This window comes from Chaetodon auriga, chromosome 9, assembly GCF_051107435.1.
Source record: "Chaetodon auriga isolate fChaAug3 chromosome 9, fChaAug3.hap1, whole genome shotgun sequence".
Taxonomy (NCBI): domain Eukaryota; kingdom Metazoa; phylum Chordata; class Actinopteri; order Chaetodontiformes; family Chaetodontidae; genus Chaetodon; species Chaetodon auriga.
In genome coordinates, this window is record NC_135082.1 from 1100998 (window position 1) to 1128046 (window position 27049).

The window sequence follows — 27049 nt, forward strand, 5'->3', positions numbered from 1 at the left end:
AAGTGCAAAGGAGATTACAAGGTCCCACAGAGTGACATCCTCGATCAGGGATGTCACAGAGTTCCCACATTTAGACAGACTATAGAGTATAGAGAGCTAATGATTAAAATATCAACCCCTTCAAAGTATATATTAACAAAGAGTCTGGAGAGCAGTTTTTTGTTCAAAATGTCTCAGGATGGAGATGACTGAAAAATTTATACGTATACACTTTAAAGCTACATTCCTTTTCTGACATAGATTTGTATCACCGCTTGGAAAGTACTTGAGTATAGGTGAACCATCTGTGCGTCATCTTGAAAAAGACGACTTTCACTTCGGTGGTCCAGAAGGAAGTAGTAGTTCTGTCTGTACCACCACGGCTCATTTTTCTCATCAAGACCACCGTAGGTTAATGCGGCTATGATGAGAACCAAATTGTATATGTTTTACAGCGCTTAAATAAAGTTCTTGTCCCTGATGATTGCATGTGTCGACGGTATTTGTTCTCAAACGGCTTGCTACTGCCTTGTAAATCTTAATTTGAAAATTTCGGCGGAAGATGATGTTTTCAGGCTTGTTAACGCTCCCTTGACGCAGCTCAGTAACGATGACTGCCATCACTGTACTTGGATGAGATAATCCTGCTTCCAGCTGTGATGTCGCGCACCGCACTGGAGAGTGTCAGGCTCCACACTTCACATCGCTGACCGGCGGTTGGAACAATCTTGCCTGCTCGTTAACCGTAAAGGCTGGCAAAAAGATACAGGCGTCCCGCGAGACCCAGTTGCTACGTATCGACGATAAAAGAGGGGGCGGCGGTCGCCGCATCTGTTGCCTGGGTGAACTCATTAACACGCTAGCATCCAGCTAGCTTGATACCTAACGTAACAACGACGTGTAAGTAACACCGAAAATCAAGAATGTCATCTCTCGTGTCTGGTGGACAGCGATCGACATGAATCACCAGTAAATACTGGGTTCGGTTACAGGGCGATATATTACGTCCGGAGAAAGACATACCTTGTAGGCGTCGGAATGGGTTTCATGTAAAGCTGGGGAGCTAACGGGAGCTAGCAGGCTAGCTTCACAGAAATAACGTTACAGTTGAAGGGAATGCGGCTGATGCAGTGTAGGTTGTAGCTAGACACCCTGCCAGCTAACATGGACTGTTTCCTATGAGGTCTGACGGTGTGTCAGAAAGGTAAACACATGATGATGTTGCATTCTATAGTCAGCTAGAAGGCCGACGCTACAATGGAGTCTTTCCTGCAGATAGCTCCCCATTCCCTGGCTATAGTGCTGTCCAGGGTTGGGGCTGGGGAAGCGTTGGGGGCGGTTGGGGTATCAGAGAGCGACGAGCTGCCGAGACACCACACCGGCTATGAGATTTTTGCTGATTTTAAAGCAGAAAATACCCAGCAACATGTTTGGAACCAGCGGATTACCGAGGCAGTGTCCGAAACCTTTTTCCTAGGATGGATAGACGAACACGTGCTATTGATACAGGGGAAGGAGGACCATCTGGAGGTACTGAGGGAGGGATGGATGCGGAGGTCCCTCAATCCGCCACGGGGATTCACCATCAAATATCTGGGTAAGGCCTCTACACCCACCCCTATCTATTAAGGTTTAAGATGACTAATTTTCACTTGCTTGTAGGCACGTTTCCATTGATACTATACCAGATTCCTACATTCAGCACTTATACATCTATGTTGGCCATCATCCTCACTGTCATCGTAGCTCGTTAAACTATTTCTTTGTTGCAGTCAGGTTCGATTCTGGGTCAGTCAGAAAGTCCATTGGCATAAGCCACTTTAGCCACTTGAATTGATTTCAACTGACTGATTGATACATTGGTTTAATTTGAATTGCATCACTGGAAAAGTTCTTTAATATAGTAATACGGTTTAGTTAGTGTTTTTATACATCTTTTTTCTCTCCCTCTTTTGCCTCTAAAAATTCAGAACTATACTACTTGTGGTCATTAAAGGAACAAATGCAGAAGTTAAAATTAAATTTCTCTTGCACTTTTAAGTCACAGAGAATAAGACATCTAACTAAATAGTAACTCCTTTGGCAGTATTATACTAATTGTCAGTGATATAGGAGGAAATGAAAAAGGCGGAAAATCACTTTTTTAAGTTAAAGCTAAATAAGCTATTTAAAAACCACCTTGGATAACTGGAAAGTGCGTTGTCACAAAGCTGTAAAGAGGGTTATTATGGACCTGGTTTTCCCATGTTTTTGTGAAAAGTGACTGGTAGAGACAACAAAGTTTTTCCGGTATTAGAGATCTGCAGCCAGCAGACACAAAATGCACTGCAATTTAATCCCTCTGGGCATATGCAAACTGTCCATGTACATCCATGTCCATTCCTCAACTAAAAGTGTTTGTTTTTGCCACTGCCAGGTTCAGATTGTTATAGGTATCTGACAACATTATGGACAGGACCCCTACAGCGATATCTTTTTGTTCAAAAGTAAGTTGTGTTTAACCAGAAACAGCTGCTAAATGGCACTTGACATAGCTACCAGACTCCATTCACAGAAGCAGTGATTTTATCGGTGTAAAACACCCTTCATTCAAACACGACAAAAACAAAACTCACCAAAATCCTCTTGGTTCATCTCTCCACTGTTCCAACAGTCATCACTAAGGAGAGATTTTAACAAGAAATCTCTGGTAAAAAAAACAAAACACTTAAATAAAAAAAATGTGTGTGTGTGTGTGTGTGTGTATATACATATATAAAAGATAACAGAAACTCTGGTTTTGCTACTGCTGTCCATCATGGCCACTGCTGTGGTAATGTTTTTTTTTTTCTCCAATAAAATATTAATTTTCACAATGGAATGTTTGTGATTCAAATAGAAATTTAAATGTAGAATATCTGTTGACAGCCCTTTTGTTGAGGCATTGTCTTTTGACACATGTAGCATATTTGCCCATGTTAGACGTGTTCTCACTTACTGAAAATACTCTGTCTGGCTGAGGTAAGGAGTGGCACCTGGGTAGAGCAGTTTTTTGGGGTTCAGTATCTTGCCCAAGGATACTTCGGCTCGTGGACTGCCAAGGCCAGGGATCGAACCATCGACCTCTTGGTTTGTGGACGACCGTTCTACCTCCTGAGCCACAAATGTTAAATAAAAATAGATGTTGGTATTAAATACGTACACACACACACACACACATACACACACACACACACACACACACACAATATTTATGTGAGGGATGTAATGATACCAAAAACTCACAGTATGATAATATCTCAATTAAAAAGTCTACGATATATTTATTGCGATATTAGAAAAGAAAAAAGAATGTTTATAATAAAAAAAATGCCCTTTATTTATAAATGATTGTGTACAGCATTTTTTGTTCATACAAGATTTGTTTTTAACATAAAGTAGGGATCTAACCATATACTGAATACTGACATATACTGATCGTTATAGAAGTATGGCTTGATGCTGTCATGGGACTGTGATGCCATCTACTGTGAGGTTACATGGTTATTCACTATGTTTCCTTGTCAAAAATTGTATTGTTTTTGTTTGAACAGCAGAGGGTGCAACCATATAGTCAAGAAGACAGATACTTGTCATCCTTTGCATGCACTAAGTGCACTAAGCGCTGCTAAAAATAATTCCAATGAGAAAATGAACATGCCGATAATGAAAAAGAGGTTGAGGATACTCCATCGACTTTTAGAGCTGACATATGGCAACGTTTCGATTTTCCCGTTTCAAGTACTGACAATGATGAAAAGGAAACTGAGAACCGGAATACAATTTGGAAATACTGTGGGGTGATGGTCAACTATGGGAAACGCATCAAACACGAGAAGCCATTTGGCACATCACCAAGAAAAGCTCAGATTATAAGAACAACAAACCTTCAGCCAGGCCAAAGGAGTGGCGGGCCGCCATTCCTAAATCCTAGCCACTGCTCTTTCAAATTTCGTTTCTTTGTTTTTTTAAATTGTCGCAAATACACCACCGCCACATGTCTCCACCTTCACAGCAGAGTCCGACGTTAATTACTTGCGAGAGCGCGGCCTTGAAAGTGACATCACGTCAAGCACCCAGGCACCAGGTCAGAGAGTCAGAGGAGTGTTGTCTTGGAAAATAGGGCAGCGACTTAAGAGAGAAAAGGTAGACTTATTAGCTGAAGATTACTCATGATAGATTTTACAAGTTAAATAGACATTCGCAAAATATTGATGGCCAGCTACCGTTACGTAACATATCAGTAGCTTAAGTTAATTGGGCCCGGTGCCAACTCAGTGTCGCTAACGTCAGTAAACTGATAGCATTAAGCTAATATCTACACGCCATGATGTAACTGCTGACTGCATTTTCAGATGAGCTTGTTCAAATATTTCTCCAAGATAGTTAGGTAAAAAATTGTGTCCACACTTGTAATCAGATGTGATGTGAGTGTAAATTATCTAATGTTAATGTTTTATGTAATCTTATAAGACAAGGAACATGAGACAGGGAGGAGCAGTGGAACAAAGTGAAGGAGAGCAGAGTACAGTAGGGGGAGAGCCGTGTGAAGGAGCAAGAGAGCAAAGTGATGGTGCAGCCTCTGAGCCTTAGAGCTCTTCTATAAAAAACCCAGAAAAATGAATTGTTCTGAGTAGTGTTGTCACGATACCAACATTTTGGTATCGATACCGGTACCAAAATGTATTTCGATACTTTTCGATACTTTTCGATACTTTTGATACTTTTCCAAATAAAAAGAAAACACAATAAACGTCATTATTGACTTTATTTTATTGGAAAATCTAACTATGCATCAGTAAATAAAATAAAATACCACAAAGACATGCTTTTCTAATGCACAGACGACACAATTTTAGAGTCTTTGGAATATTTTGCATGCTGCTCAAAAACAGCTTGAAGGGTAGGTTGCCTCTGAGTGGGGGCAGTGGGCGGGGTCACTCTCTCTGTACCAGAAGCACCAGACCTCTGTAGTGAAAAAATAAAATGGTGATACATTTGTCATACAAGCTGAGGTCTTAATTATGTTGAGATAGATAATCTAAAAGTAGCAAAAGGACTACTGCACATTTTCTAACTTGAAATATAAAATTTATTTGCAACATTTCGGTACTAGACATTCATCAGGCAAACAGTTTTTTCTTACTGAGAAGCCATCTTAAATAGGGAGTGGTCGTTTCTTCACAACTAATCCCATTCCCACGTGCAAAAAAACACCAACAGAGGGACAAAAAAAAATCATTGGGTTATTAAAACACACAATGAACAAAGACAGTAACAAAACAAAGTATTCTATGTGACACCAGTTTACATTATAAGTTAAAAACTAGACATATTAAATACAAAAAAAATCATTCATCAAAATATACATAGAAAAACAATGATCAAAAATCATTATAATGATTTCTGATGTATATTTGATGTATATTTTGTATATTTTGATGAATGATTTTTTTTGCCTGATGAAGGTCTAGCACCGAAACGTTGCAAATAAATTTTATATTGCAAGTTAGACAGTGTGCAGGAGTCCTTTAGCTTCTTTTTGGTCTTCTCTCTCCAATGCACCTGTCCTGTTTCAATAGATGTGCAAAGTGATTTCCTTTGAGATAGATAACCTAAAAAAATATTTTCATTAGATACAGCCTGTCTTAAGTAGGACCAATGTCTTTAAATTGTATGTTACTATGCTGTAGTCTTTATAACATATTAAATGGCTACATGTGTATGTAAAAGTTTGTTACTTCATAAAGATCATGCATGTGTGCATTTACAGCTCTGGAAAAAAAAATGAAGGGACCACTTCAAATTTATCATAAATCAGCATCTACATGTATGGCAAAAAGTTTAAAAATCACTGTGAGAATATCAATATAATATAATAAAATAATATAATAGGCTATTTAAACCAGAGAAAGTGGTAGCTAATAGCAATGCAGCTTTAATTTTTTTCCGGAGCTGCTTTTGTGGAGAGTGAAGGGGGCTGGTGTTGCTTGCTTTTAGCACTGGATGTGGCTTTTTTCATGGGTATATAAGTTATTACCTGTCGTTCTCTGAACTCCTTGTGGAGGTCTGGGTGCTTGTCCTTAAGGTGTTTTGCCAAGTTGGAAGTGTTTCCACCCTTGGCCAGACATGTTTTCAAACACCGTTTGCACAGTGGTGCTTCGGTGTTCATTGCTTCGCCGTGCTCAAAGTAAGTCCATATGGCACTTCGCGCACCTGGTTTATTAACGAGCTGCGGCGTGGTGAAGGTTGTAGCAGCTGCCATTCTCTCCCTGCTCCTATCTCTCTCTCTTTCTCTCCTTAATCTCTCTCTGTCTTCAGACTCCTGCTCCGTTTGCAGCTTCAAGCTGCTCACTCGGTCGCTCGCTCACTCGCCGGATCGCTCGCCTCGGCTCAAATTACAATGCCGTGACGTCCTGCGGCGACGTAAAAAAAAAAAAAAAAAAAAAGGTACCGGTCCCATCCAAGCGCAGTATAGTACCATTTTAAATGCCTCAGTACCCCGGTACCAATTTAGTACCGGTATACCGAACAAGCCTAGTTCCGAGCCTGGGTGCGAACTTTGCCACTGATTCTACAGCCCTATCAAGAAATAATTACTTGTTGTTTTAATTTACTTAATTTTATTGTTTTATTTATTTTTTATTTTTACATTCAGCCTTTAAAAAGCAATTTTCAACTGGCCATTCGATAAATAGGTTGTAAAAGCAAAATCTGCAGTCAAGTGTCGGAGAGCCTGCCCCTGCTGCTGAAAAAAAATCCTAACACTGTCTGTGGTAAGCAGCAATGGATTTCTGAGGTTAATAACAGGCTGAGTCAAAGAACACAATTCCACCAAGGCCATATTTGAGTCGCACAGAGATAGCAGCTGTGTATCACGGGACAAAAGCTAAAGTGACACAGAGTCTGAAAGAAGCAGAGTGCACCTTAACCACAGATATGTGGCCTTCACAAGCTACAAGCTTTATTAGAGCCACGGGTCATTATGACCAGCAAATAGGAAATGAAAAGTTTTGTCTGCCAGACGCTGCCTCTTTGCCACACAGTGGACTCAATGTAGTTGAAGTTTTGAAATCTGCTGGTTTGGGGTGGGAGCTTGACATGAAGAGTAACAAGGATCATCACAGTATTATATTTTGTGCATTGTCTGTCGTAACAGACAAAGCACAAAATATGGATTTAGCAGTGAGAGAGGCCAGACTGTCCCCACACAAAAAGCGTTTTGCACACACTTTAGGTGGCACGGTGGCACGGTGGCAACACTGTCGCCTCACAGCAAGAAGGTCCCAGGTTCGATTCTCGCTGCGGGCACCGGGGGTGTGTCCTCCACCACCATGCCTTCGGTGCCTGCTGCTTGAGGAAAAAAGGCCTTTCTGTGTGGAGTTTGCACGTTCTCCCCGTGTTCACCTGGGGTATCCTCCATAAAAATATACCCCCACTAAAAACATGCAAGAAGATCACCACCTGACCAATGGTGACGACGAGATGGGTCCCCGGGCGCCGGTCTGGCTGCCCACCGCTCCTGGTCTGCCGCGGAGGAGGGACGACCAGGATGGGTGAAAAGCGGAGGATAAATTTCACCTCGTGTGCAGTGTCTGCATGTACGTGTGTGACGAATAAAGGGGAATGTCTCCCCCCGATTCTCTTGATTCTTCTTTCAACCTTGCTTCACAAACAGGTTTGAATGTAGGCCGCGCCAGCGGAGTGCTTGGTCAAGTGAGGTTTGTAGCAGCGTTTTTACACCGTAGTTCAACTGCCACAGCTGCCTCTCACTGCCTGTGGCTCAGGAGGTAGAGCGGTCGTCTACCTATCTGAAGGTCAGTGGTTCGATCACGACAACCTACAGACCGAAGTATCCTTGGGCAAGATACTGAACCCTCGATGCTGTGCCAATCGGTGTGTGAATGGATAACGCTCATAATGAGCAGGTGGCTTAGCTACTGTATGAATGTGTGCGTGAATGGGTGAATGCAGACTTCAGTTGTAAAAGCTCTTTGAGTGGTCTTCAGACTAGAAAAGCGCTATACAAATACAGTCCAGGTGTGGAAAAAAATGCTGTTAATTAAGAATGCTTTCAAAAATATAATTAATTGTGTGAGCAAAAAAAAAACAAGTGAGCAAACAAAAGAAAAATCTAAATCATATTTAATGTTACTACCCTGCCTTCAAAACAGCATCAGTTCTTATAGGTACACTTGCACAATGTCAGGGATTTTGTAGGATTCTAGTCAGGTGTATGATCAACCAATTATACTAAACAGGTGCTAATGATCATCAATTTCACATCTAGGTTGAAACACAGTCATTAACTGAAACAGAAACAGCTGTGTTGGAGGATTAAAACTGGTTGAGGAACAGCCTAACTCTGCTAGCAAGGTGAGGTTGTGGAAGACAGTTTCATGTCACAGGTCATAAACCATGGCAAGACTGAGCACAGCAACAAGACATGAGGTAGTTTTACTGCATCAGCAAGGTCTCTCCCAGACAAAGATTTCAAAGCAGACTGGGGTTTTAAGATGTGCTGTTTAAGCTCTTTTGAAGAAGAAGAAGAAATGGGCAAGGTTGAGGATCATAGATGCAGTGATCGACCAAGGAAACTTAGTGCAGCAGATGAAAAACACATCAAACTTATTTCCTTTCAAATTGGCAGTGCCATCAGCTCAGAACTGGCAGAAACCAGTGCGACCCAGGTACACCCATCTACTGTTTTGAGATGTTGGGTCAGAAGTGGTCTTCATGGAAGAGTTGCAGCCAAAAAGCCATACCTCCGACATGGAAACAAGGCCAAGCGACTCAGCTATGCACGAAAACATAGGCATTGGGGTACAGAAAAATGGCAGCAGGTGCTCTGGACTGATGAGTCAAATTGAAATATTTGGCCGTACCAGAAGGCAGTTTGCTAGCGTACAATAATGAGTGTCTGCAGGCAGCAGTAAAGCATGGTGGAGGTTCCTTGCAAGTTTGGAACTGCATTTCTGCAAATGGAGTTGGAGATTTGGGCAGGATTAATGGTGACCTCAGTGCTGAGAAATACAGGCAGATACTTATCCATCATGCAATACCATCAGGGAGGCGTATGATTGGCCCCAAATTTATTCTTCAGGAGGACAACGACCCCAAACATACAGCCAGTGTCATTAAGAACTATCTTCAGCATAAAGAATCACATCCACAGAAGATCTGTGGTTTCTTCTCCAAGATGTTTGGAACAATTTACCAGCTGAGTTCCTTCAAAAACTGTGCAAGTGTACCTTGAAGAATTGATGCTGTTTTGAAGGCAAAGTGTGGTCACGCCAAATAATGATTTGATTTCTCTTCTGTTCATTCACTGCATTACACTTACGTTTTTGTAAGCATTTTTAGTTTACAGCATTTTTTCACACCTGGCTAAAACTTTTGCACAGTACTGTATATGCACACACTATGTAGATATAGGACCCACTGTATACATTTGTAAGGTAAGGTTATGTGAAAAAGTCTCAAGTATGTACAAGAGTACTGCATGATTATATGTAGTAGTCCTAGTGCATTCTGTTAAACTGCATTCCTATGTAACCAGTGCAGACTGCAGTGCAGTGTTTTAAGAGTGAAAAGTCTATTTGTGGTTATTAGCAGATATTAAGGATAGTTATTTATCAGTAACTGTCGTAATGTCAATTAAATTAGTAATATGAATTAATAATAACAGAGCACCACCCTGAGATCAGGAACCAATAACCAAACAGTGGAAACAATCTCAAAAGGGTTGTTAACTTAAAATGTCAATGTTTGAAATACCATGTTACACTTATCAGCTGAACAGTGAAGGCTGGAATCCGACTGACTCTCACAACCAGCTGTAACCACAACACATATGCACAAATATTGAGTCGGGGGCAAGATGGCGAATGCGGCCACGAGTGGCTATGTCAGTGGTTACATCATGGGTGTTTCAATACTTAGCAAAGATGCGATAAGCACAATAGAGGATGTCTGAGTTGTACCACTGCTATCTGTCTTTTAAGGTGTGTGTGAACGCCTGCGAAGGCATGTGGATGTGTGCATATGTGGCATAGTAAAGGAGAGAGAAAGTGACGCAAGAAGAAATCTTAATTGCCATGGAAAGACACAATAACTGTCTCTTTGTCACACAGGAACCTGGCATGCGAATACTCAGTTCAGAGTCCAACAAAGCCTGAAGCCTGAGTCAATATAACGTGCTGAGCGCACAGAAACAAGCAGTAAATAAAATGATTGGGGTATCTCAAACAGTAACAATGGTTCTTAGCGGTCTGTTGATTTTACAGTACAGTAAGGTGTATACAACAACAAAGCCTTCATAAACACACTAGCATTAACTGTCTCTGCCCAGATAAAAATCTCTTATTTGAGATCGCTTCTTGTCTGTCTCTATATGTTGCCCTGCAATCGACTGGCGACTGGTTCAGGGTGTACCCCGCCTGTCGCCTGTTGACAGCTGGGACAGGCTCCAGCCCCCCCGCAACCCCGAAAGGGATAGTTGGTATAGAAAATGGATGGATGGATGAGATTGCTTCGGGATGGAACTTGAAGCTGCTGACCCTTTCAACCTCAGCATCACCTATGTGAATGGGGAGGTGTCCACCTCCCTGCTGTCTCCTTTAGTCCACGATCATTTCCGTTGTTTTACTGAAGTTGAGAGAGAAGTTGCTGTCCTGGCACCTGTTCATTAGTGCTTCCACCTCCTCTCCGTAGGCTGCTTCATCATTGTTGAGATTTTGTTGTCAGCAAACTTAATGATGGTGTTGGACCTGTGCTTTGCAACACACTCATGAATAAACTAGTACAGGAGGGCACTGAACACACAACCCTGCAGTTGAGGATCAGCGAGGAGGAGGAGGTGTAACTGCCAATTCTCAGCACCTACGTTTTGTCTGTCAGGAAATTGAGAATCTGCAGAGTGCTCCAGTCGATTGAGATCAATGAGCTTAGAGACGACTTTTGAGGGAATGATGGTCTTGAATGCAGAGTTGTTATCAATGAAAAGTATTGTCACATAAGTATTCCCTTTGTCCAGATTCATAAGCACAGTATGTGTCACCAAAATGATGCCATCGTTCACAACTTTGTTTGATACATATGCAAATTGAACGGTGTCAGGAAGAGAGGAGTAGATGTGGGTTTTGGTTTGTTGCTTAAAGCACTTCATGAAGACTGATGTCAGTGTGACAGGGCAGAGGTAATTTAGACAGGGGGCCATATTGGGGGTCCATCTCACATCGGCCGTCTCCAGGGTCAGCGAGGCAGCTTCTCCACCCATGTGTGGTCTCATGGCAGGCGCTGTGTTGTCCACCTTGAACCGGGCATGTAAAAGATGTTGATGCAATGCAGTGGGCTCTCTTGCCCTTAATATTTACTGATGAAGTGTAATCCATCCCACGTGCGCCTGAGGTCGGAGCTATAGTGGATGGACTCCACTTTGTCTTTGAAGTCCCTCTTGGCACTCCTGATGGACTTCCAGGGGTCATATTTGGCTACTTTGTAGGCTTCAGGATCCCCTAAATTGAGGGCAGTAGACCTTCTTAATGTGAGACTTCCGGCTGACTCAGAGTTTCTGGTTGGATAAATGGTGAATGTGGCATGTATATGGCACTTTTCTCTTCTGCCATCCAATCAAAGAACTTTTTACAACACGAACAAGTGTGCATTCACCCATTCTCTCTCTCTCTCTCTCTCTCTCACACACACACACACACACACACACACATTCATACGATGGTGGTTAGGACACCTGCTCATTACGAGCTTTACTTTTTAAGCCAATCACACACACTCATACTTCGATGGCACAGCATTGAGAGCAATTGGGGTTCAGTATCCTGCCCAATGTAGGGGGATCAGGCCATTAAACCTCTGGGTTTAATATTTGCACTTGTTAATATAAAAAGCGGCATCAACTTTCCTCAGCTAAGAAGGATTTTATTTATTCTTTTCTTTTCATGCTGATTTAATAATAATTAATGAGTTAATGGTAGATCATTCTCATCATCTGAAGCGTAAGCTCTCGATACATCGTCTATTTCCAGCTCAAAAGGATTGTCTGACAAGGACTTAAATAAAAAGTATTATTTATTTGAGACAATAATGAGAATGATATGAATAATGAGTGATACCACAAATAATATGGATTATATGATGTAACACAAACAACTGGATGAAGAAGCTATAGCAAAAGAATGAGTTTTGCAATAATGAGAAGTAGTTTTGAGAGGAAATAAAGACACAAATTAATTGTTAGTTTCTTGAATGAATGACTGAGCAAGTCTAATGAAAATTGAGATTGTCTAGCCTCGGACACCAACTCTTTGTTCAAAGCAGCATGGAAAATGCCTACTTCTGTACCAGTGGCGCTCCAATGGCAGCCTGCCCCGAACTGCCATGAAGGGAGGGGGACCTTGGACTGTCGGCTCCAATCTGTGCTGCGGTCCGACGGGTGGGACCAGTTGAACCGCGGTGGAGAGCCAGTTGTGGACAGAGATGCTGACCCAGGCTGGCTGCAGGACTTCAGTCCAAAGAGGTTGACGGCCGTATGGCAGAACTTCTCGGTTAATAATAACGTCGAGTATACTTTCGATGGCCGGTCGAAAATATCTACAAAAATATAATATGTATAATATAATATGTATCTTACACCAAGGATAATTCGACATGTAGACTGCAGAGGCTAGGGATCGAACCACAGACCCTCTGGTCGACCTCTGGGATGGCCGCTTTATATTCTGAATCATAGCTTTCCTGGGGTAGGCACAAATGGCTTTTAGAACAACATCATCAATCACTTACTAATATAGCCTATAAGAGAGTCTGTGCTGATGGCTCCATCAGCTGCCTCCTCAAACATCTGCCAGTCACTTGTCTCAAAGCAGTCCTGTAGGACGCCCTTGGCCTCTTTGTTTAGTTTGTCAGTGACCCTGGAAACTGGTTTTTGCATAATTCAGTTTCTGCCTATATGCAGGCAACAGCAGGATGGAGCAGTGGTCTGCCTTTCCAAAAGCAGGATGGGGGAGGGTTTTGAAGCAGTCTCTGAAATGGGTGATGGTGATTCAGGGTCTGCTCTCCCCTGTTGGGAGAAGTGGTATTATGGTAGTGAACGGGGAGAACTTTTTTTCATGTTGGCTCTGTTGAAGTCTCTCAAAACAATGAATGGAGCCTGTGAGTGTGAGTTCTCCACTCCCTTTACAGTCCTGTACAGCTCGTTCAGTGCTAAAGATTTATCAACCCGTGAGGAGTAGAGTTGGGCAGTATCCAAATTTTGATACCATCAAACCTTCCCCACATTTTCCTGGTGTATACGGTATTACCGTGACTAATTAAAAATCACCTTACAGGGCAGCGTGAGATGCGCGCAGTTCAGCCGGTCAACGCTGACGCTAGGAAGCACCAATCCCAACTTGTAGCATACCAGAATGACGGGGAGAAACTCAGCCAAAACCCTCTACCAAGCATTGTCACCCAAACGAAACATAATCCATACCCCAAGAAATTGTATGCGCATGTCACGAAAACAGGAAAATAGCTTAGGTCAAAGTTACTGTATCTGCTGACTGTTAGCTCGCTAGCTCGGCGAGCTAGCAGTCAAACAGTAGCAGAAAAATGCTTCGCTAAATCATAAAGTATGTCTAACCTTTGCTGTTTTGTGGTCAAAAGTTATATTCTAGCGTGAAAAAACACTGCTAATGTCTCCTCCTATGACTCTATGTTAGTTTGAGACCAATCACGGAGGTCCTGGTTGTTTACATAAAGAGGAGGGGGTTTCTAGAGTGGAGGGAGCGCTCTTCATGCGATAACCTATCTCTGGGGTTACTTCCTTCTGGATCATCATTGGTGGTGCCCCTCGATTCTCTTGACTCTGACTGGTCGATTGAGGTGTCGATCATCAAAATAGACCAATGGATTGCTGAGATATTGACCGGTGTAATTACGCAGTTACTTTCACCGCTCCGTCTCATTTATACATGAATGAGCAGAGCGCTCACAGAGGACTCTGCTGAGCAGCCTGAGGTGTTATTTTACTGATTTATTTGCATTTTGTCCTTTTGTGAGGGCTAAGAACAATAGCAAGCAGAAAAAAGGCTGGAAAAGTGTTTTCAACAGAGGAGTTTCTCCGTATGCTTGGACGAGATAACGGTACTCTGCTCAGATGCGCCTAAATGAGCGCCTGGACATACTTGTCTTAAAGCATCTGTAAAACTGCTCAGGTTCATTTTTGTAGCATGTACTTTTGCACAGTCACCTTTTTCTTGAGTAAAAATTCAACCAGATACATTGAACAGAGTGGACTTCATTTTTTTATGACGATGCTATAATTATGTAAGGCCCCTATAGACCTATGTGTGCAGCATTTTTTTTAATGACGGTAATGAAACTGATACCGTTGCTATTTTTAGATACTGCGGGATACCTTATTACCAGATTACCACCCACCCCTAGTGAGGATGACTGAGCTGAACTCTCTGGAGAGGTAGATGGGTCTAACTATTAATTGTAAGCAGCTCCAGAGCCAAGGAGCAATGTGTTATTAATCACAAGACATCTGTGGCCCAGGAAGAGGTGACCTTAAAACACACTCCCGCTCCTCTCGACTTGCCTGACTCTGAATAGAAAGCAATATGCAAGAGTGAAGAAAATAGTATGAAGCAGCTACAGTCCATGCAATGTTATCAACATGCCCACTTGCTCACTGTGTTGCAAGTTAGCAATGCACACACCATGAATGACAGCATATAAATATGTCTTAAGGAATAGCTCCTGCGGTCAAAACGGTAATTACAAATCTCTACTGTTGGACATATTTCTACCGTAGTGGTATATACTGTCATGCTGCCTAACCCTAATCTTGTATGTTGTTTTAGATTGATGGTTTCCATCTTCATCTGTGAAGTAAATGACCCTGTGCCTGTGTTTTTCTTTGTTTAGGACACACTTTCCTGAGCACTGGCCCGATTGGGCAACTGGCTGATTGTATTCACTGGCCCAACGTAACTGTCTACTGGCCCCAGGTCTTTGGACGTTCCTTAATGTGCTTTTCAGCAAAACTTAATGTTGTGAATTTATGATATTGTTGAGGATCAAGTGGTACCTGGAAAATTATTAGTTATTAGTTCCAGGGGTTAATATTACCATTAACCCTTATGGCTTTACCAGCTACTACTGAGGAATGCCTTAATTGTCAAGTCTTGATTATCATCTTCTTGTGTCGCCATCTGTGCCCTGAACTTAGTGTTGGTTTCAGTTTATTTAGATCAACAAATAGAAGCAGACAGACCCAAAAGCAAAATATTTCAACGAAGTGGCCTTTTTTTTAAAGAGTTAATGCACTTAATAGGAGATTGAAAACGCCTTCTTTGAATATGTTCCAAATTGCATTTAACTCCATCACTGATCAGCTGTTTTTGCTTTAACCCCCTAGGACCTGTTGTCCACATACAGTTGAGGACAAAATTATTAGCTGCCCTACAAAAATGTCATTGTTTTAAAAGTATTTTCCCAAGAGCAACACATTTTTAACACAGCTTTTTTAGACATCCAAGTTTTATTTTGGATGCTTACATTATTTTAGTTTGCACATAGAAATGAAAATGTTCCACAAAAAACAATAACTACCAGGGTCAAAGTTATTAGCCCCCCGGATTCTAATCGTCAATTTTGTGTCCTTTTTGCTGGATAACTCCCTGCTGTCGTAGTTTTCAACAAGTCTCTGGCACTTCTTTTGAGGAATCCCAGCCCATTCTTCTTTGGCAAATCTCTCAAGCTCCTCTTTTATGGCTTTCTGGCATTGACGTTCTTCTTTAGGTCACCCCACATATTTTCAATGGTCAGAGCTTTGTGCAGGCCACTCAGTTACATTCACTTTGGTCTTCTGGAGATGGGTCTTCACCAAGAGAGACGTATGTTTTGGATCGTTCTCATGTTGGAAGATGAAGCAACGACCCAGACCCAGGTTTACTGCTGACTGCTTAAGGTTTTCTTTCAAAATCTCCACATATTTTTCTTTGTTCATGATTCTTTCCACCTTGACAAGATTTCCAGTTCCAGATACACTGAAGCATCCCCACAGCATAATACTCCCACCACCGTGTTTCACTGTGGGGACGGTGTTCTTTGGGTTATATGCCTCTCCCTTTTTTCTCCAAAAATAAGCTGTGTCTCTATTGCCAAAGAGCTCTAGTTTAGTCTCATCAGACCATAGGACACACTTCCAGTATGCATAATCTTTCTCCAGGTTGTCTTGAGCATACTTAAGTCTGGCTTGAAGGTGTCTCTTCTTCAAAAGTGGAGTTTTTCTTGGTCTGCAACCTTGCAGTCCATTCCTGTGCAGAGCTTTAGTGATTGTCTTCTTAGAGACTACGATTCCAGATGTGGCCAAGTCATTCACCAGTGTTTTGGCAGTTGTTCTGGGGTCTTAAGACTTCCAGGGTCTTTAAAATCTTCCGCTTCCTACCTCTGCCAGGCTTGTTTTGTACTGTGTGGCTGTCTTTGAATTTCTGGATTATGCTTCTCACTCCAGTTCCTGACACTTGGAAATGCTTGGATAGCTTTGTATATCCTTGTCCTGCTTTGTGTGCATCAATAACTCTTTTTCTCAAGTCCAAACTGATTTCTTTAGTTTTCGACAACTTTCTCAACCGACAGCTCAATGGCCCACACTGAGGCTTTTATACCATGTTTTAACTTAATTGTTAAATCACCTGATTCACCTGATCACCGTCAAGCACGTCACCTGTGAAGTTAAAGCACATCATTGCACAAAAGTGATTTGTGCAATAATATGCATAATTTTGTCCTCAACTGTATGTGGATATCACATTTTGGGTTGTCTAGACCACAGACCACAAATTTTGCTCGACAAATTTAAAATAAATGTCGTCATATATGGACATGATTTTTCTCAGAAACTACACCATGTAAAAAAGATAATTCTTTGTTTTTACACTCATCAGGTCCCAATCAGCCCAAATAGCAAAGAGAAATTAAAAATGCATGCCGTGCAAGAGTTTGGGTCTTAGGAGGTTAAAAGAAGGGGAAGAAGCTGTTTCCACTGGTTAGAACATTTCCTCATCGTTCTTCACAAATCTGATGTCACCTTCCTCACATGAATACATGAAACAAACAAATATGTCAGATATTCATCATGTTTTCCAAATTTTTTTCACCAATTTGAGGTTCGACTGGTGTTCTACAACTATGTCATCCTATTCTAGTATAGAATCATTTTTCCAACCGGAGAACTGGCGCTACCTGCTGCTTATCTTGATGAACCAACTCCTAATAATCGCATAAGGGTAATGGAAGGAAACAAGCATCCATTCACATTTTCTTTTGCTGATTTTCTCAAAATTTCAAACATTTCAGACATATCTTGTGGTGAGGACTGTCGAAATTGGCCAGAAATAACATTCGATTTTTTTGTCTAAAAAAATACATAGGTTCGAAATGCTCGAATGTCTATTTTTGTTTATAATGTCCATAAGACAAATATGAGAGATTTGTTACTTCACTTCCACTCCAGGTATATGTACTTCAACATAGACATGTATTTTAAAAGATCTACATACCAACATATTACAAAATAAATGGATACATTAATTGATAACTGTGTTTATGTTTATGGACCCTATTTTCCATGTTTTTTTTGTCCAAGTGAGTAATGAGGACAACAATTTTTGAAAGTGGTCAAGTATTGAGTGAGAGCACTGAAGCTGCAAAATGCAATGCTATGTAATCTCTGTGGGTGTTTGTACATCATCAGTGTAGGTCCACAGAAAGTGTTTGTTTTTGGTAGACTCAGATTGTTACTCTTATTTGCCTGACAACATCGTGGAAAGGATCCTTACAGTGATATACCTTTTTGTTGAGTAAGATCATTTTGGTTTAACCAGAAACAGCCCCTATATTGATCGCCAAAGCCACCAGCCTCCATTTACAAGACCCGTAATTTTATCATTGTAAAACATACCAAAATCTCATTGGCTCATCTTTCATCTACAGCAAGCATCACCAACTCTGGTGTGGTCAAAATAAGCTTGTAATACACTAAGTGCTTCAACTGATTTTACTGGTAAAAGAAAAAAGACCGGCTGTAATTTACTGGAAAATGGAAACTGGTTTCTGGACTCCTGTCCGTCATGTAGTGCATTCAGTGCATCTGCTGTAGCAATGAGAGTAGAGAGTAGAGTACAAAGGCATATAAAAAAGTGACAGGATAAATAGCTGTCTTACATATTTATGGACACTGCTCAAATTAAGGGAACACTTAAATCACACATCAGATCATGATGAACTGAAAATTTTTAACTGATACATTTTATTTTTTTACACATTTTATAATTTGTTGAGAACAAAATGATGGAACAGCAGTCAATGGAAACCAAAATCATCAACCCATTGAGAGCAGGATTCAAAATCACACTGAAAATCAACATAAAAAATTGAATTCACAGGCTGGTCCAACTTGCATGAATTTCATCACGGCAACTCAATGTGACTCAGTAGTGTGTATGGCCCCTGCGTGCCTGTATACACTCACACCCGACAACGTCTGGGCATGCTCCTGATGAACAGATGGATGGTGTCCTGGGGGATCTCCTCCCAAGACCTGGATCAGGGCATCGGTGAGCTCCTGGACAGTCTGCGGTACTTGGCGGTGTCAAATGCACCGATACATAATGTCCCATAGGTGCTCAACTGGATTTAGGTCAGGGAAACGTGAAGGCCAGTCAGTGGCATCAATGCCTTTGTCATCCAGGAACTGCTTACACACTCTGGCCACATGAGGCCAGGCATTGTCCTGTACCAGGAGGAATGCAGGACCCACTGTACCAGCGTAAGGTCTGACAATCGCTCTGAGGATTTCATCCTGGTACTCAACAGCAGTCAGGGTACCGTTGGCCATGACATGGAGGTCTGTATGACCCTCCAAGGATATGCCTCCCCAGACCATCACTCACCCACTGCCAAAGAGGTCATGCTGAGTGATGTTACAGGCAACATAATGTTCACCAAAGTTTTAGAATACCGCAATTTTTCTAGTTTTTTATTGAAAATGATTCAGTTCAATGTCTCATTGCACCCTGAAATGAAAGTATAGTACAAATAAGCAATTGGAGTTAAAAAAGAAATCAAGGAATCAATTTATAGACCAAAATGTATTCTAAACTTTTGACTCATCAAAGTAGCCACCTTTTGCTGATATAACAGCTGAACACACTTGTGACATTCTTTCTATAATAGAAATCAAATATTCTTTAAAAAGTTCTTCCCAAATCTGTTGCAGAAGTTCCCATAAATGTGTGGCACTTGTAGGTTGCTTTGCTTTCACTTTTCTGTCCAGTTCATCCCAAACCAGCTGGTTGGGGTTTAAGTCTGGAGACTGTGCTGGCCACTCCATCTTTTCAAGCTTACCATGTTGTTCTTGTTTTCCTGAGGTAGTTGTGGCATAGTTTAGACTTATGTTTTGGGTCATTATCTTGCTGTAGGATCAACCCCTGACCAACTAGACGCATACCAAAGGGTACTGCATGGCATTGCAGAAGACTGTGGTACTGTGTGCTACTCTGTACAACTCACCGAGCCTGGATCCAGCAAAACAGCCCTAGACCATCACACTTCCTCCTCCATGTTTGACCGTTGATGTCACACACTGTGGAACCATCCTTTCACCTACTCCACGGTGTACAAAGATCCTGGGAGATGAACCGAAGGTTTCAAATTTTGATTCATAAGTCCATAATACCTTCTTCCAGTCTTCAGTAGTCCAATGCCGGTGTTTCATGGCCCAGACAAGCCTCTTAGCAATGGCTTTCTTGCTGCAATTCGCCCTGTCAAACCTGCAGCTCGAAGTCTTCTCTTCACAGTTGAAACTGAGACTTGCTTACTACGACTACTATTAAGCTGTGCTTGAAGCTGTTGTCCTGTGAGCCACGTATCATGCAAGCTGTTAACTCTCAGAAACTTGTCCTCTGATTCAGTTGTGGCTTTGGGTCTGCCAGACCTCTTCCTGTCAGAGTTTCCCCCAGTTTCTGAGTGCCTTTTGATGATGAAGAAAACTGTACTCACTAACACCTTGACTTTATTTGCAGTTTCTATGTAGGAAAGACCTACAATTTTAGGTGTTATGATGGTCTGTCTCTCTTCCATTGTTAATTGCCTTTTTCTCGCCATTTTTGTAGCAACACACTACTTTCTGCAGTACAATACTGTTCAACTGATGCTCACGAGGGTATGGTATAGGGCTGCCACAATTAGTCGACTAGTCACGACAACGTCAACTATCAAAATCGTGGATGACTAATTTAGTCGTCGACGCGTCGTTTATTTTTTTTTGAAGCTTTGTTTTTCTCTCAAAACCGCTGCTGTACCCTCCGCTGCCTTGTCTGCCTTTCTGTCCTTGACGCACATGCACAGTAGTGGTAATGTGATGTCACCAGACTGCCTGACCAGTATCATGGCTACCTGGCAACGGAGCTCTAAAGGTTGGGGGCATTTTCACAAAACAAAAGACAAGCATGTGCAATGCAAAATCTGCAAGGCAGAACTTGCCTTCCATGGCAGTACAACGGCGATGCATGAGCGTCTGAAAAGGAAGCACGTCGTTGTGGCTGGTTCATCTTCTGACGACGAAGAGGGACAGTCGTCTCACTAACTAATTGGCTAGTTAGCCGCTAACATTAACGTAAACATTGAGCTACTTACTTATATTGATAGCTGGAAATGTTAACATTAACGACGACGATTTCATTAGCCTTACCACACTTAAAAAACGAGAGCAAGCCTCTCTCCAGCACATGTAGAAATGCTAACTTTCCTGGCCATGAACAAGAGCCTTGTGTAGATTGGATTATATAGAGTCAGAGTGTAGTAAAGTTGAATACAGTTGTGAGCACTGAGCACAAAATGCACTTTTGTTATATTTGAGTGAGACCAAAACTTAATTTTTGTGGATAATGTCTTAGTTTCAGGTGCCTACCTCATTTGATTTTGTACTATTCGATACTTGAAAATGTAGCTATGTTTCATGCCTGAGACAAATGAAGTACTTATTTTTGTGTTCTTTAGGCCAGTGCCTTGTCCTTAATTTACTCAGCTGCACTTTATGCTACATTTAAAGAATGGTTTGTTGCTACAAAGTTCATTACAAGTTGAATGAACTATCATCTCAGTTGTCTTTATTTCTAGTTAGCACATACCTTAAACACTTCAAGCTGGAAGCTAATGATGTTATATAAAAGCAGCTGCATGCTGGTGCGATAAGCTGCAATTTACGTATAATCCGACTAGTCGACTAATCGCAAAAATAATCGGTGACTAGTCAACTATCAAAATAATTGTTTGTGGCAGCCCTAGTATGGTACCACAGTGTGTTCAAACACTGCTTTTATGCAGACAGAGAGGGTTGTAAGCAATCAAGAAAAGTTGGAACACCTGTAGGAATTAGTAGCACCAGCTTTCAAGGCTTGATTAACCTTCATTGCTGCAGAACAGTTTTAAATTGTTAAACTATTTTGTGTTCCCTGAAAAAGGCCTTTTTGTATAATTCTAAAATGAACATTATTTTTCAGTTTTGGGTAACCTAACCATTTTTAAGCTCTGGCAGTTCAGCACTTACCTTTGTACCATTTCAAGCTATTCATTGGACTTGAATGACTTGAATTGTATTAAAAAACTGGAAAATTGGGGTGTTCTAAAACTTCTGACCGGTAGTGTATCTGTGTGTGTAGTGCAGATGCTGTGAGTCTACAGTTAAATTCACTATGCGCCGGAGAGTCTTGCGGTTGGAGGCATTGCAGCTCCCATACCACACAGCGATGCAGCTGGTCAGGATACTTTCAAGGGTGCCTCGCTAGAAAGAGCACGATGGATGCCAGGGCTCTTGCTGTCTTTAAATTGTGGAGGATGTAGAGACGCTGCGTGGCTTTCGTGGCTGGTGATATTGAGTGTTATTTGTCCGTTAGAGGTCCTCGGTGATGTGCACAACCAGAAATTTGGTGCTGCTCACCCTCTCCTCTGCAGAACCATTTATGGTCAGTGAGAGATGTTGGGTTTGGGTCCTCCAGAAGTCAGTAACAACCTCCTTTGTTTTCCCCACATTCAGGGAGAGATTATTATTTCTGTACCACATGGCCAATAAGTTGTTTACATTCTTGTTAAATTCAGATAGAGTTTAGTTTAGTCTAGATGAAATTATGAGAGAATGGTATTAACAGAAAAAATCACAACAGATTTTTCAACTAAACTGAAAGTTTTGGCTGCTACTGAGGCACTGGATATAACCAACTAACAGGTCATTCAGACGTAGTTTTACCCTAGAAAACAAATGAAAGCCTACAAAAGTATGGAAGCATGCAACTCGTTAGCGGTTGGGTCCACAACCTTGGTACCAAAGTGGTCCAGGATGAGCTCTTTAAGATGCCTGGCCATTTATGGCTTTGGAAGTCAGGAGAAGGATTTGAAATTCTATTCTGAGTTTTACAGGGAGCCAGTCTAGAGTGACTAATGTCGGAGAAATTTTTGATTTGATTTTTGTCAGAACATGTGCTGCAGCGTTATGGAGCAACTGGACAATTTAACAACAGATTTGGGCAGCCTGACAGTAAAGAATTGCAATAATCCAACCTGGAAGTTCCGAATGCATGGACTAGTTTTTCTGCATCATTTTGAGACAGGTGTAGGGGAATTACCTCTAAATTAATGTTACATTCGTTAATATTACTAGGGGCACCAACCTTCGTCAGCTACGAAGGATTTTGTATATTATATCTGTTAAAGCTGATGTAGTGAACGAATGAATCAACAGTAGATCAGTCTGATAATCTAAGGCGTGAACTCTCAGTACAGGGATTGCTTGTATTCAGCTCAAAAGGACACCGTCTGACAACGACTTGTATGCAAAAGATTATTTATTAAACACAATAATGAAATGAATATGAATCATGAATAATACAATAGATTATATGGATGAGGTAGATTAACACAAACACTGCACAGAGGAACTTATGGCAAGAGGATGGTAAAATGAGTTTGGCGATAGTGAGAAGTAGGTTTTGAAGGGAAATGGGGACGCAAATATGAACTTAATTTGTTGAATGAACGATTTAGAGAATTTAACAAATTAACAGGATTTCAACCTCACGGACCAACTCTTATTCAAAACCGCTTAAGTATGCCTACTTTGTCAGCGATGTTCCTGTAGAGGTCTGCTCCGAACTGACACGAAGAGGCTCCGGTTGTCAGTCACTCTGGCCCGTACAACAGTCTGCTGGACGGATCAAGCGAACCGCTGATGAGAGCTGGTGCTGGACAGGGATGTCTCGGGAGCTGAGGGTCTTCGGTGTCAGTTACAGACGAGGAACGGCTTCTGATGGTTCTTTAACCCGGATCAGCGGGTCAGCAGCAGGCTACAGGTCTTCGGTGCGGCTAGTTCGTTGTTGGCCGTTTGGCAAGGTTTTGACTACCAATAATAAGATTGAGAAACTTTGATGGCCTGTCGAAACGTCTTCAAAGTTATTATCGTATGACTAGACTTTAACAACAAAAATAGGAATTATGCGGCTTGGCTTGACTAATAAAAATTTACGTTTCACGAAGAAGATTAACAAAAATTGCGTTTTCTGTAGAATTAGATCAACTACTCTGTAAGCTTATGAGAAGCAACCAAAGACTGAGAAAACGACGGAACAAAAATACTAAAGACAAAGAACTTAAAGAAATTCCGCGGAAGAGACAGGAGAAAGTTCAAGGCATGAACTTTCAGGGAAACTTAGAAAAGAACTGACTATCGGACGCGCGCTTCTAACTTTTATCACCGCTCCAGGGTGTGTCTAATCGGTAGGACGTCACGCATGTAGGTTGGTTCACAGGCGAGCGGCAGAATTTCATCCTACGGAGTGGGAATTAATTAAAGATTCATACGAGGGACTCATCTGCTTCTCACTATGGTCAATCCGATATACTTTGACATATTCTGTTTTCAATGATACTTCAACAACAACAACATGTGTGTTCGCTACATGCATTAAACATTTCTTGTGCATAAATGACGACATTAAACAATTTTCACGATAACAGTTTTCTAATACTCATTCTAACATAACTGAGGGTCCAAAGCATAACTACTTAATGTAACAACAAAATAAAGAAGGGCATACTATAGTTGCCAAAGCGATTACCACTATTCCAGTTACTTTATTAATAACGTTCTTCTACTAAGCAAACTCAACTTAACTGCCCTGGACCCCTAGATGGCAGTATGGCTCCATGGTAAAAATTCAGAGAAAACCTTTGAACTAGTTAAATTCACAGTTTTGTCATCCTGGGAGCTAGAAACATCGGGAAAGCATTGTTTTCATACAGACCCTGAGCCTAGCAATGTAATAACATCCATAGTTAGATTCAACATAGAGAATTGGTGATTTTGATAAGATAATAATAAGGCACACAGACATACAGAACAGCTTACTTCAGGAGGGTCTAATTTACAACCCATCAGCATTATTTGGTTTGTGGATTCCTTGGAGACATGGCATTTGTCCATCCAGACAGTTTTATTGTCCTGAACTCCCATGGGCTATCAAGAAAGAGTTAGCACCTCCATGAGAAGGTCTTGAACAGATGTAAATTAGAAGCAAAAGTGTTATCAGTGACTCTTGTTGTCCTGAAAGAATGTGAGAAGATGTCTCTAATCCAGACATCCTGTCTCTCCCTGGGCTAACACCTTTCCATGAACCTTCCAAATGGTCTATAACTCTTAGAAGTCTGATTGTTTTATCACTCCACTTCTCCTGAGGAATGTAAAGAGGTTAGAAGAGGGTCAGTTACAGATTGGTTCTGCTACACAGGATATGCTTGTCGTGAGTTTTCCTGAAAATGTTCCCTAAAGGAAGCATATATAGGGTGAATAGAAAAGTACAGAACCCTGCATAACTCCATGACTGGCTTTAGCGTGCACAGAGGAGTCATCATTAACGTGTACAAACTGAGATCAATCTGAAAAGTAGTATTTAAACCAGCTCAGTGCACTTCCCTTAATGCCAATGAAATGTTCCATTCTGCAATAGGATACTATGGTCAGTGGTGTCAAATGCAGCACAAACATCTAGTAAGACTAGTGCAGAGACAAGTCCTTTGTTGTTGTTGTTGTTTGATGTAATTAGAAGGTCATTTGTAACTTGTAACCAGTGCTGTCCCTGTGGTATGATGCACTCTAAATCCTGACTGGAAATAAATTATTGTTGTGTTGAAAGTCACATAGCTGATTAGCAATTGCTTTCTCAAGAAATTTTGAGAGAAGGGGATATACTGTAGGTCTATAGTTAGCTAAGACCTCTGGATCAAGAGTTGGCTTTTTAAAAAGAGGATGTCGTACAGCTACTTTAAAGGACTGGGGTACGTAGCCTGTTGATAAACACAGATTGATCTTTTAATAAAGAAGGTCCAATTAAGGTAAAAGTTCTTTAAGCTCCTTAGTTGCTGTGTGGTCTAAAATACAGGTTGATGATTTTGATGGCAAAATTATTGAAATTAGTTGGTGAAGGTCGACAGGATAAAAACAGTCTAAATATACCACAGACAATGTCCTCCCTATTGCCATACACCTTTTGTCCTCTGGGGTCAAAAATGACCCCGCCTGGTTTTACTGTTATTCAAAGAATATAAAGTGGAAACTTCACCCAGTTCTGTTATACCTTTAATGCCAACTTCATTCCAACACCCCTTAACACCATTTCTTTATTCCATTTGGAATTTAAGGCTAATAAGATCTCATTTACATGAACTTTTACCTTCTTTTTGAGTAAAAATAAATAAAATCATCAATTATTCTGACTATAGTTAACGATCAGGCTCACATGTGTTGATAGATCATCACAGACTGGTATATGTCAAAGTTGAGTTAGGATGCTGTTTCTAAACCACTTCAGTTTTTTTAATTGCAGCAAATAATCGCACCTGTTGTCCTCCTGGGTCAAAAATGACACCGTCTGGTTTGACTGTTCATAAAGCATAAAGTATAAATTATCACTCACCTGTTTTTCAACTTTTTAATCAATCTTATTCCAACTCATTACCTGACATATAAAACATATAAACATTAATTTCCAAAACATTTAACTTTTCTGACTGAAAACAGTTTGAATGTGCCCTCAGTTGCATGTGGGCCAGGTAGTAATGGCGTGATCTTTGCAGATGTATGCATTGCATTTTTGGCACATCATCAGTGTTTTGAAATCACTGTGGCAAGGACAGAATTTGCTCGTCTGTTGCAAAGCAGTATGGTGAGACAATTTGCCCCATTGCACCATTGCAACACTTTGTGTTGTGCGATCTTTTTGGACCCCAGAGGACAACAAAAATTTATTTTAATCATGAAGAGCATAGTATTAAACAACCCCCGTTATTTTCAGACCATTTGATGAATAAAAAGCATATTTTGATGGCAAAAGATTTCATTTGGGGTCAGAATCTATGGTTTTCTATGTTTGAAAATAAATTGGTACCTATTGAGGGCAGGAGATAATGAATTCTGTCTCTAATACTAAGAATGTTATCATTAATGAAGCTCATAAAGTCATTACTACTGAGGGCTAAAGGAATTCATGGTTCAACAGAATTATGGCTCTCTGTCAGCCTGGCTACTGTGCTGAAGAGAAACCTGGAATTGTTCATATTTTCCTCTATTAGTGGAGAGTAATAGGCACTGAACAAATAATTTAACCATTGGCAATATTACAGTTTATTATTTCTTAGAAGGAGGACTTTGGATGTGACACCTTTTCACTCATTTTTCTTAAGGTATTTCCCCCAGTCTGACTCTCCTCATTTTGAGATCTGCCCCTGGACATACAGATTGTAGACCAGATGTATAAACAATGCATGCATATGAAAATCATGCAAAAGCCATTTCCCACATGTGAACTGCTATTTATAAAAACAAAAACTATGCTGATTATGGCTGTCATTGTTCTCCAAATCTCTGATTTGACTTTGAAGTCAAAGTTTATTGCTCTTCCTGTCTGCATGGTGAAGTGTTTAGATTCAAATT

The 27049-nt window shown here is 41.0% G+C and overlaps 1 protein-coding gene across 4 annotated transcripts in view; it reads left to right on the plus strand.

Annotated features, from left to right (window-relative positions):
* Nucleotides 1–624: 624 nt before the first annotated feature.
* The window catches only part of LOC143325469 (storkhead-box protein 2-like), a 159640-nt gene continuing 133215 nt past the window's right edge, over nucleotides 625–27049 (plus strand). For all 4 annotated transcript variants that reach the window (XR_013077539.1, XR_013077538.1, XR_013077540.1 and 1 more), the window contains exon 1: nucleotides 625–1576. Coding sequence is in view for 1 of the 4 variants with exons in the window: in XM_076738513.1 (XP_076594628.1) it covers nucleotides 1237–1576 (340 nt within the window). In the remaining 3 variants the exon portion in view is untranslated. The remainder of the gene's footprint in view (nucleotides 1577–27049) is intronic.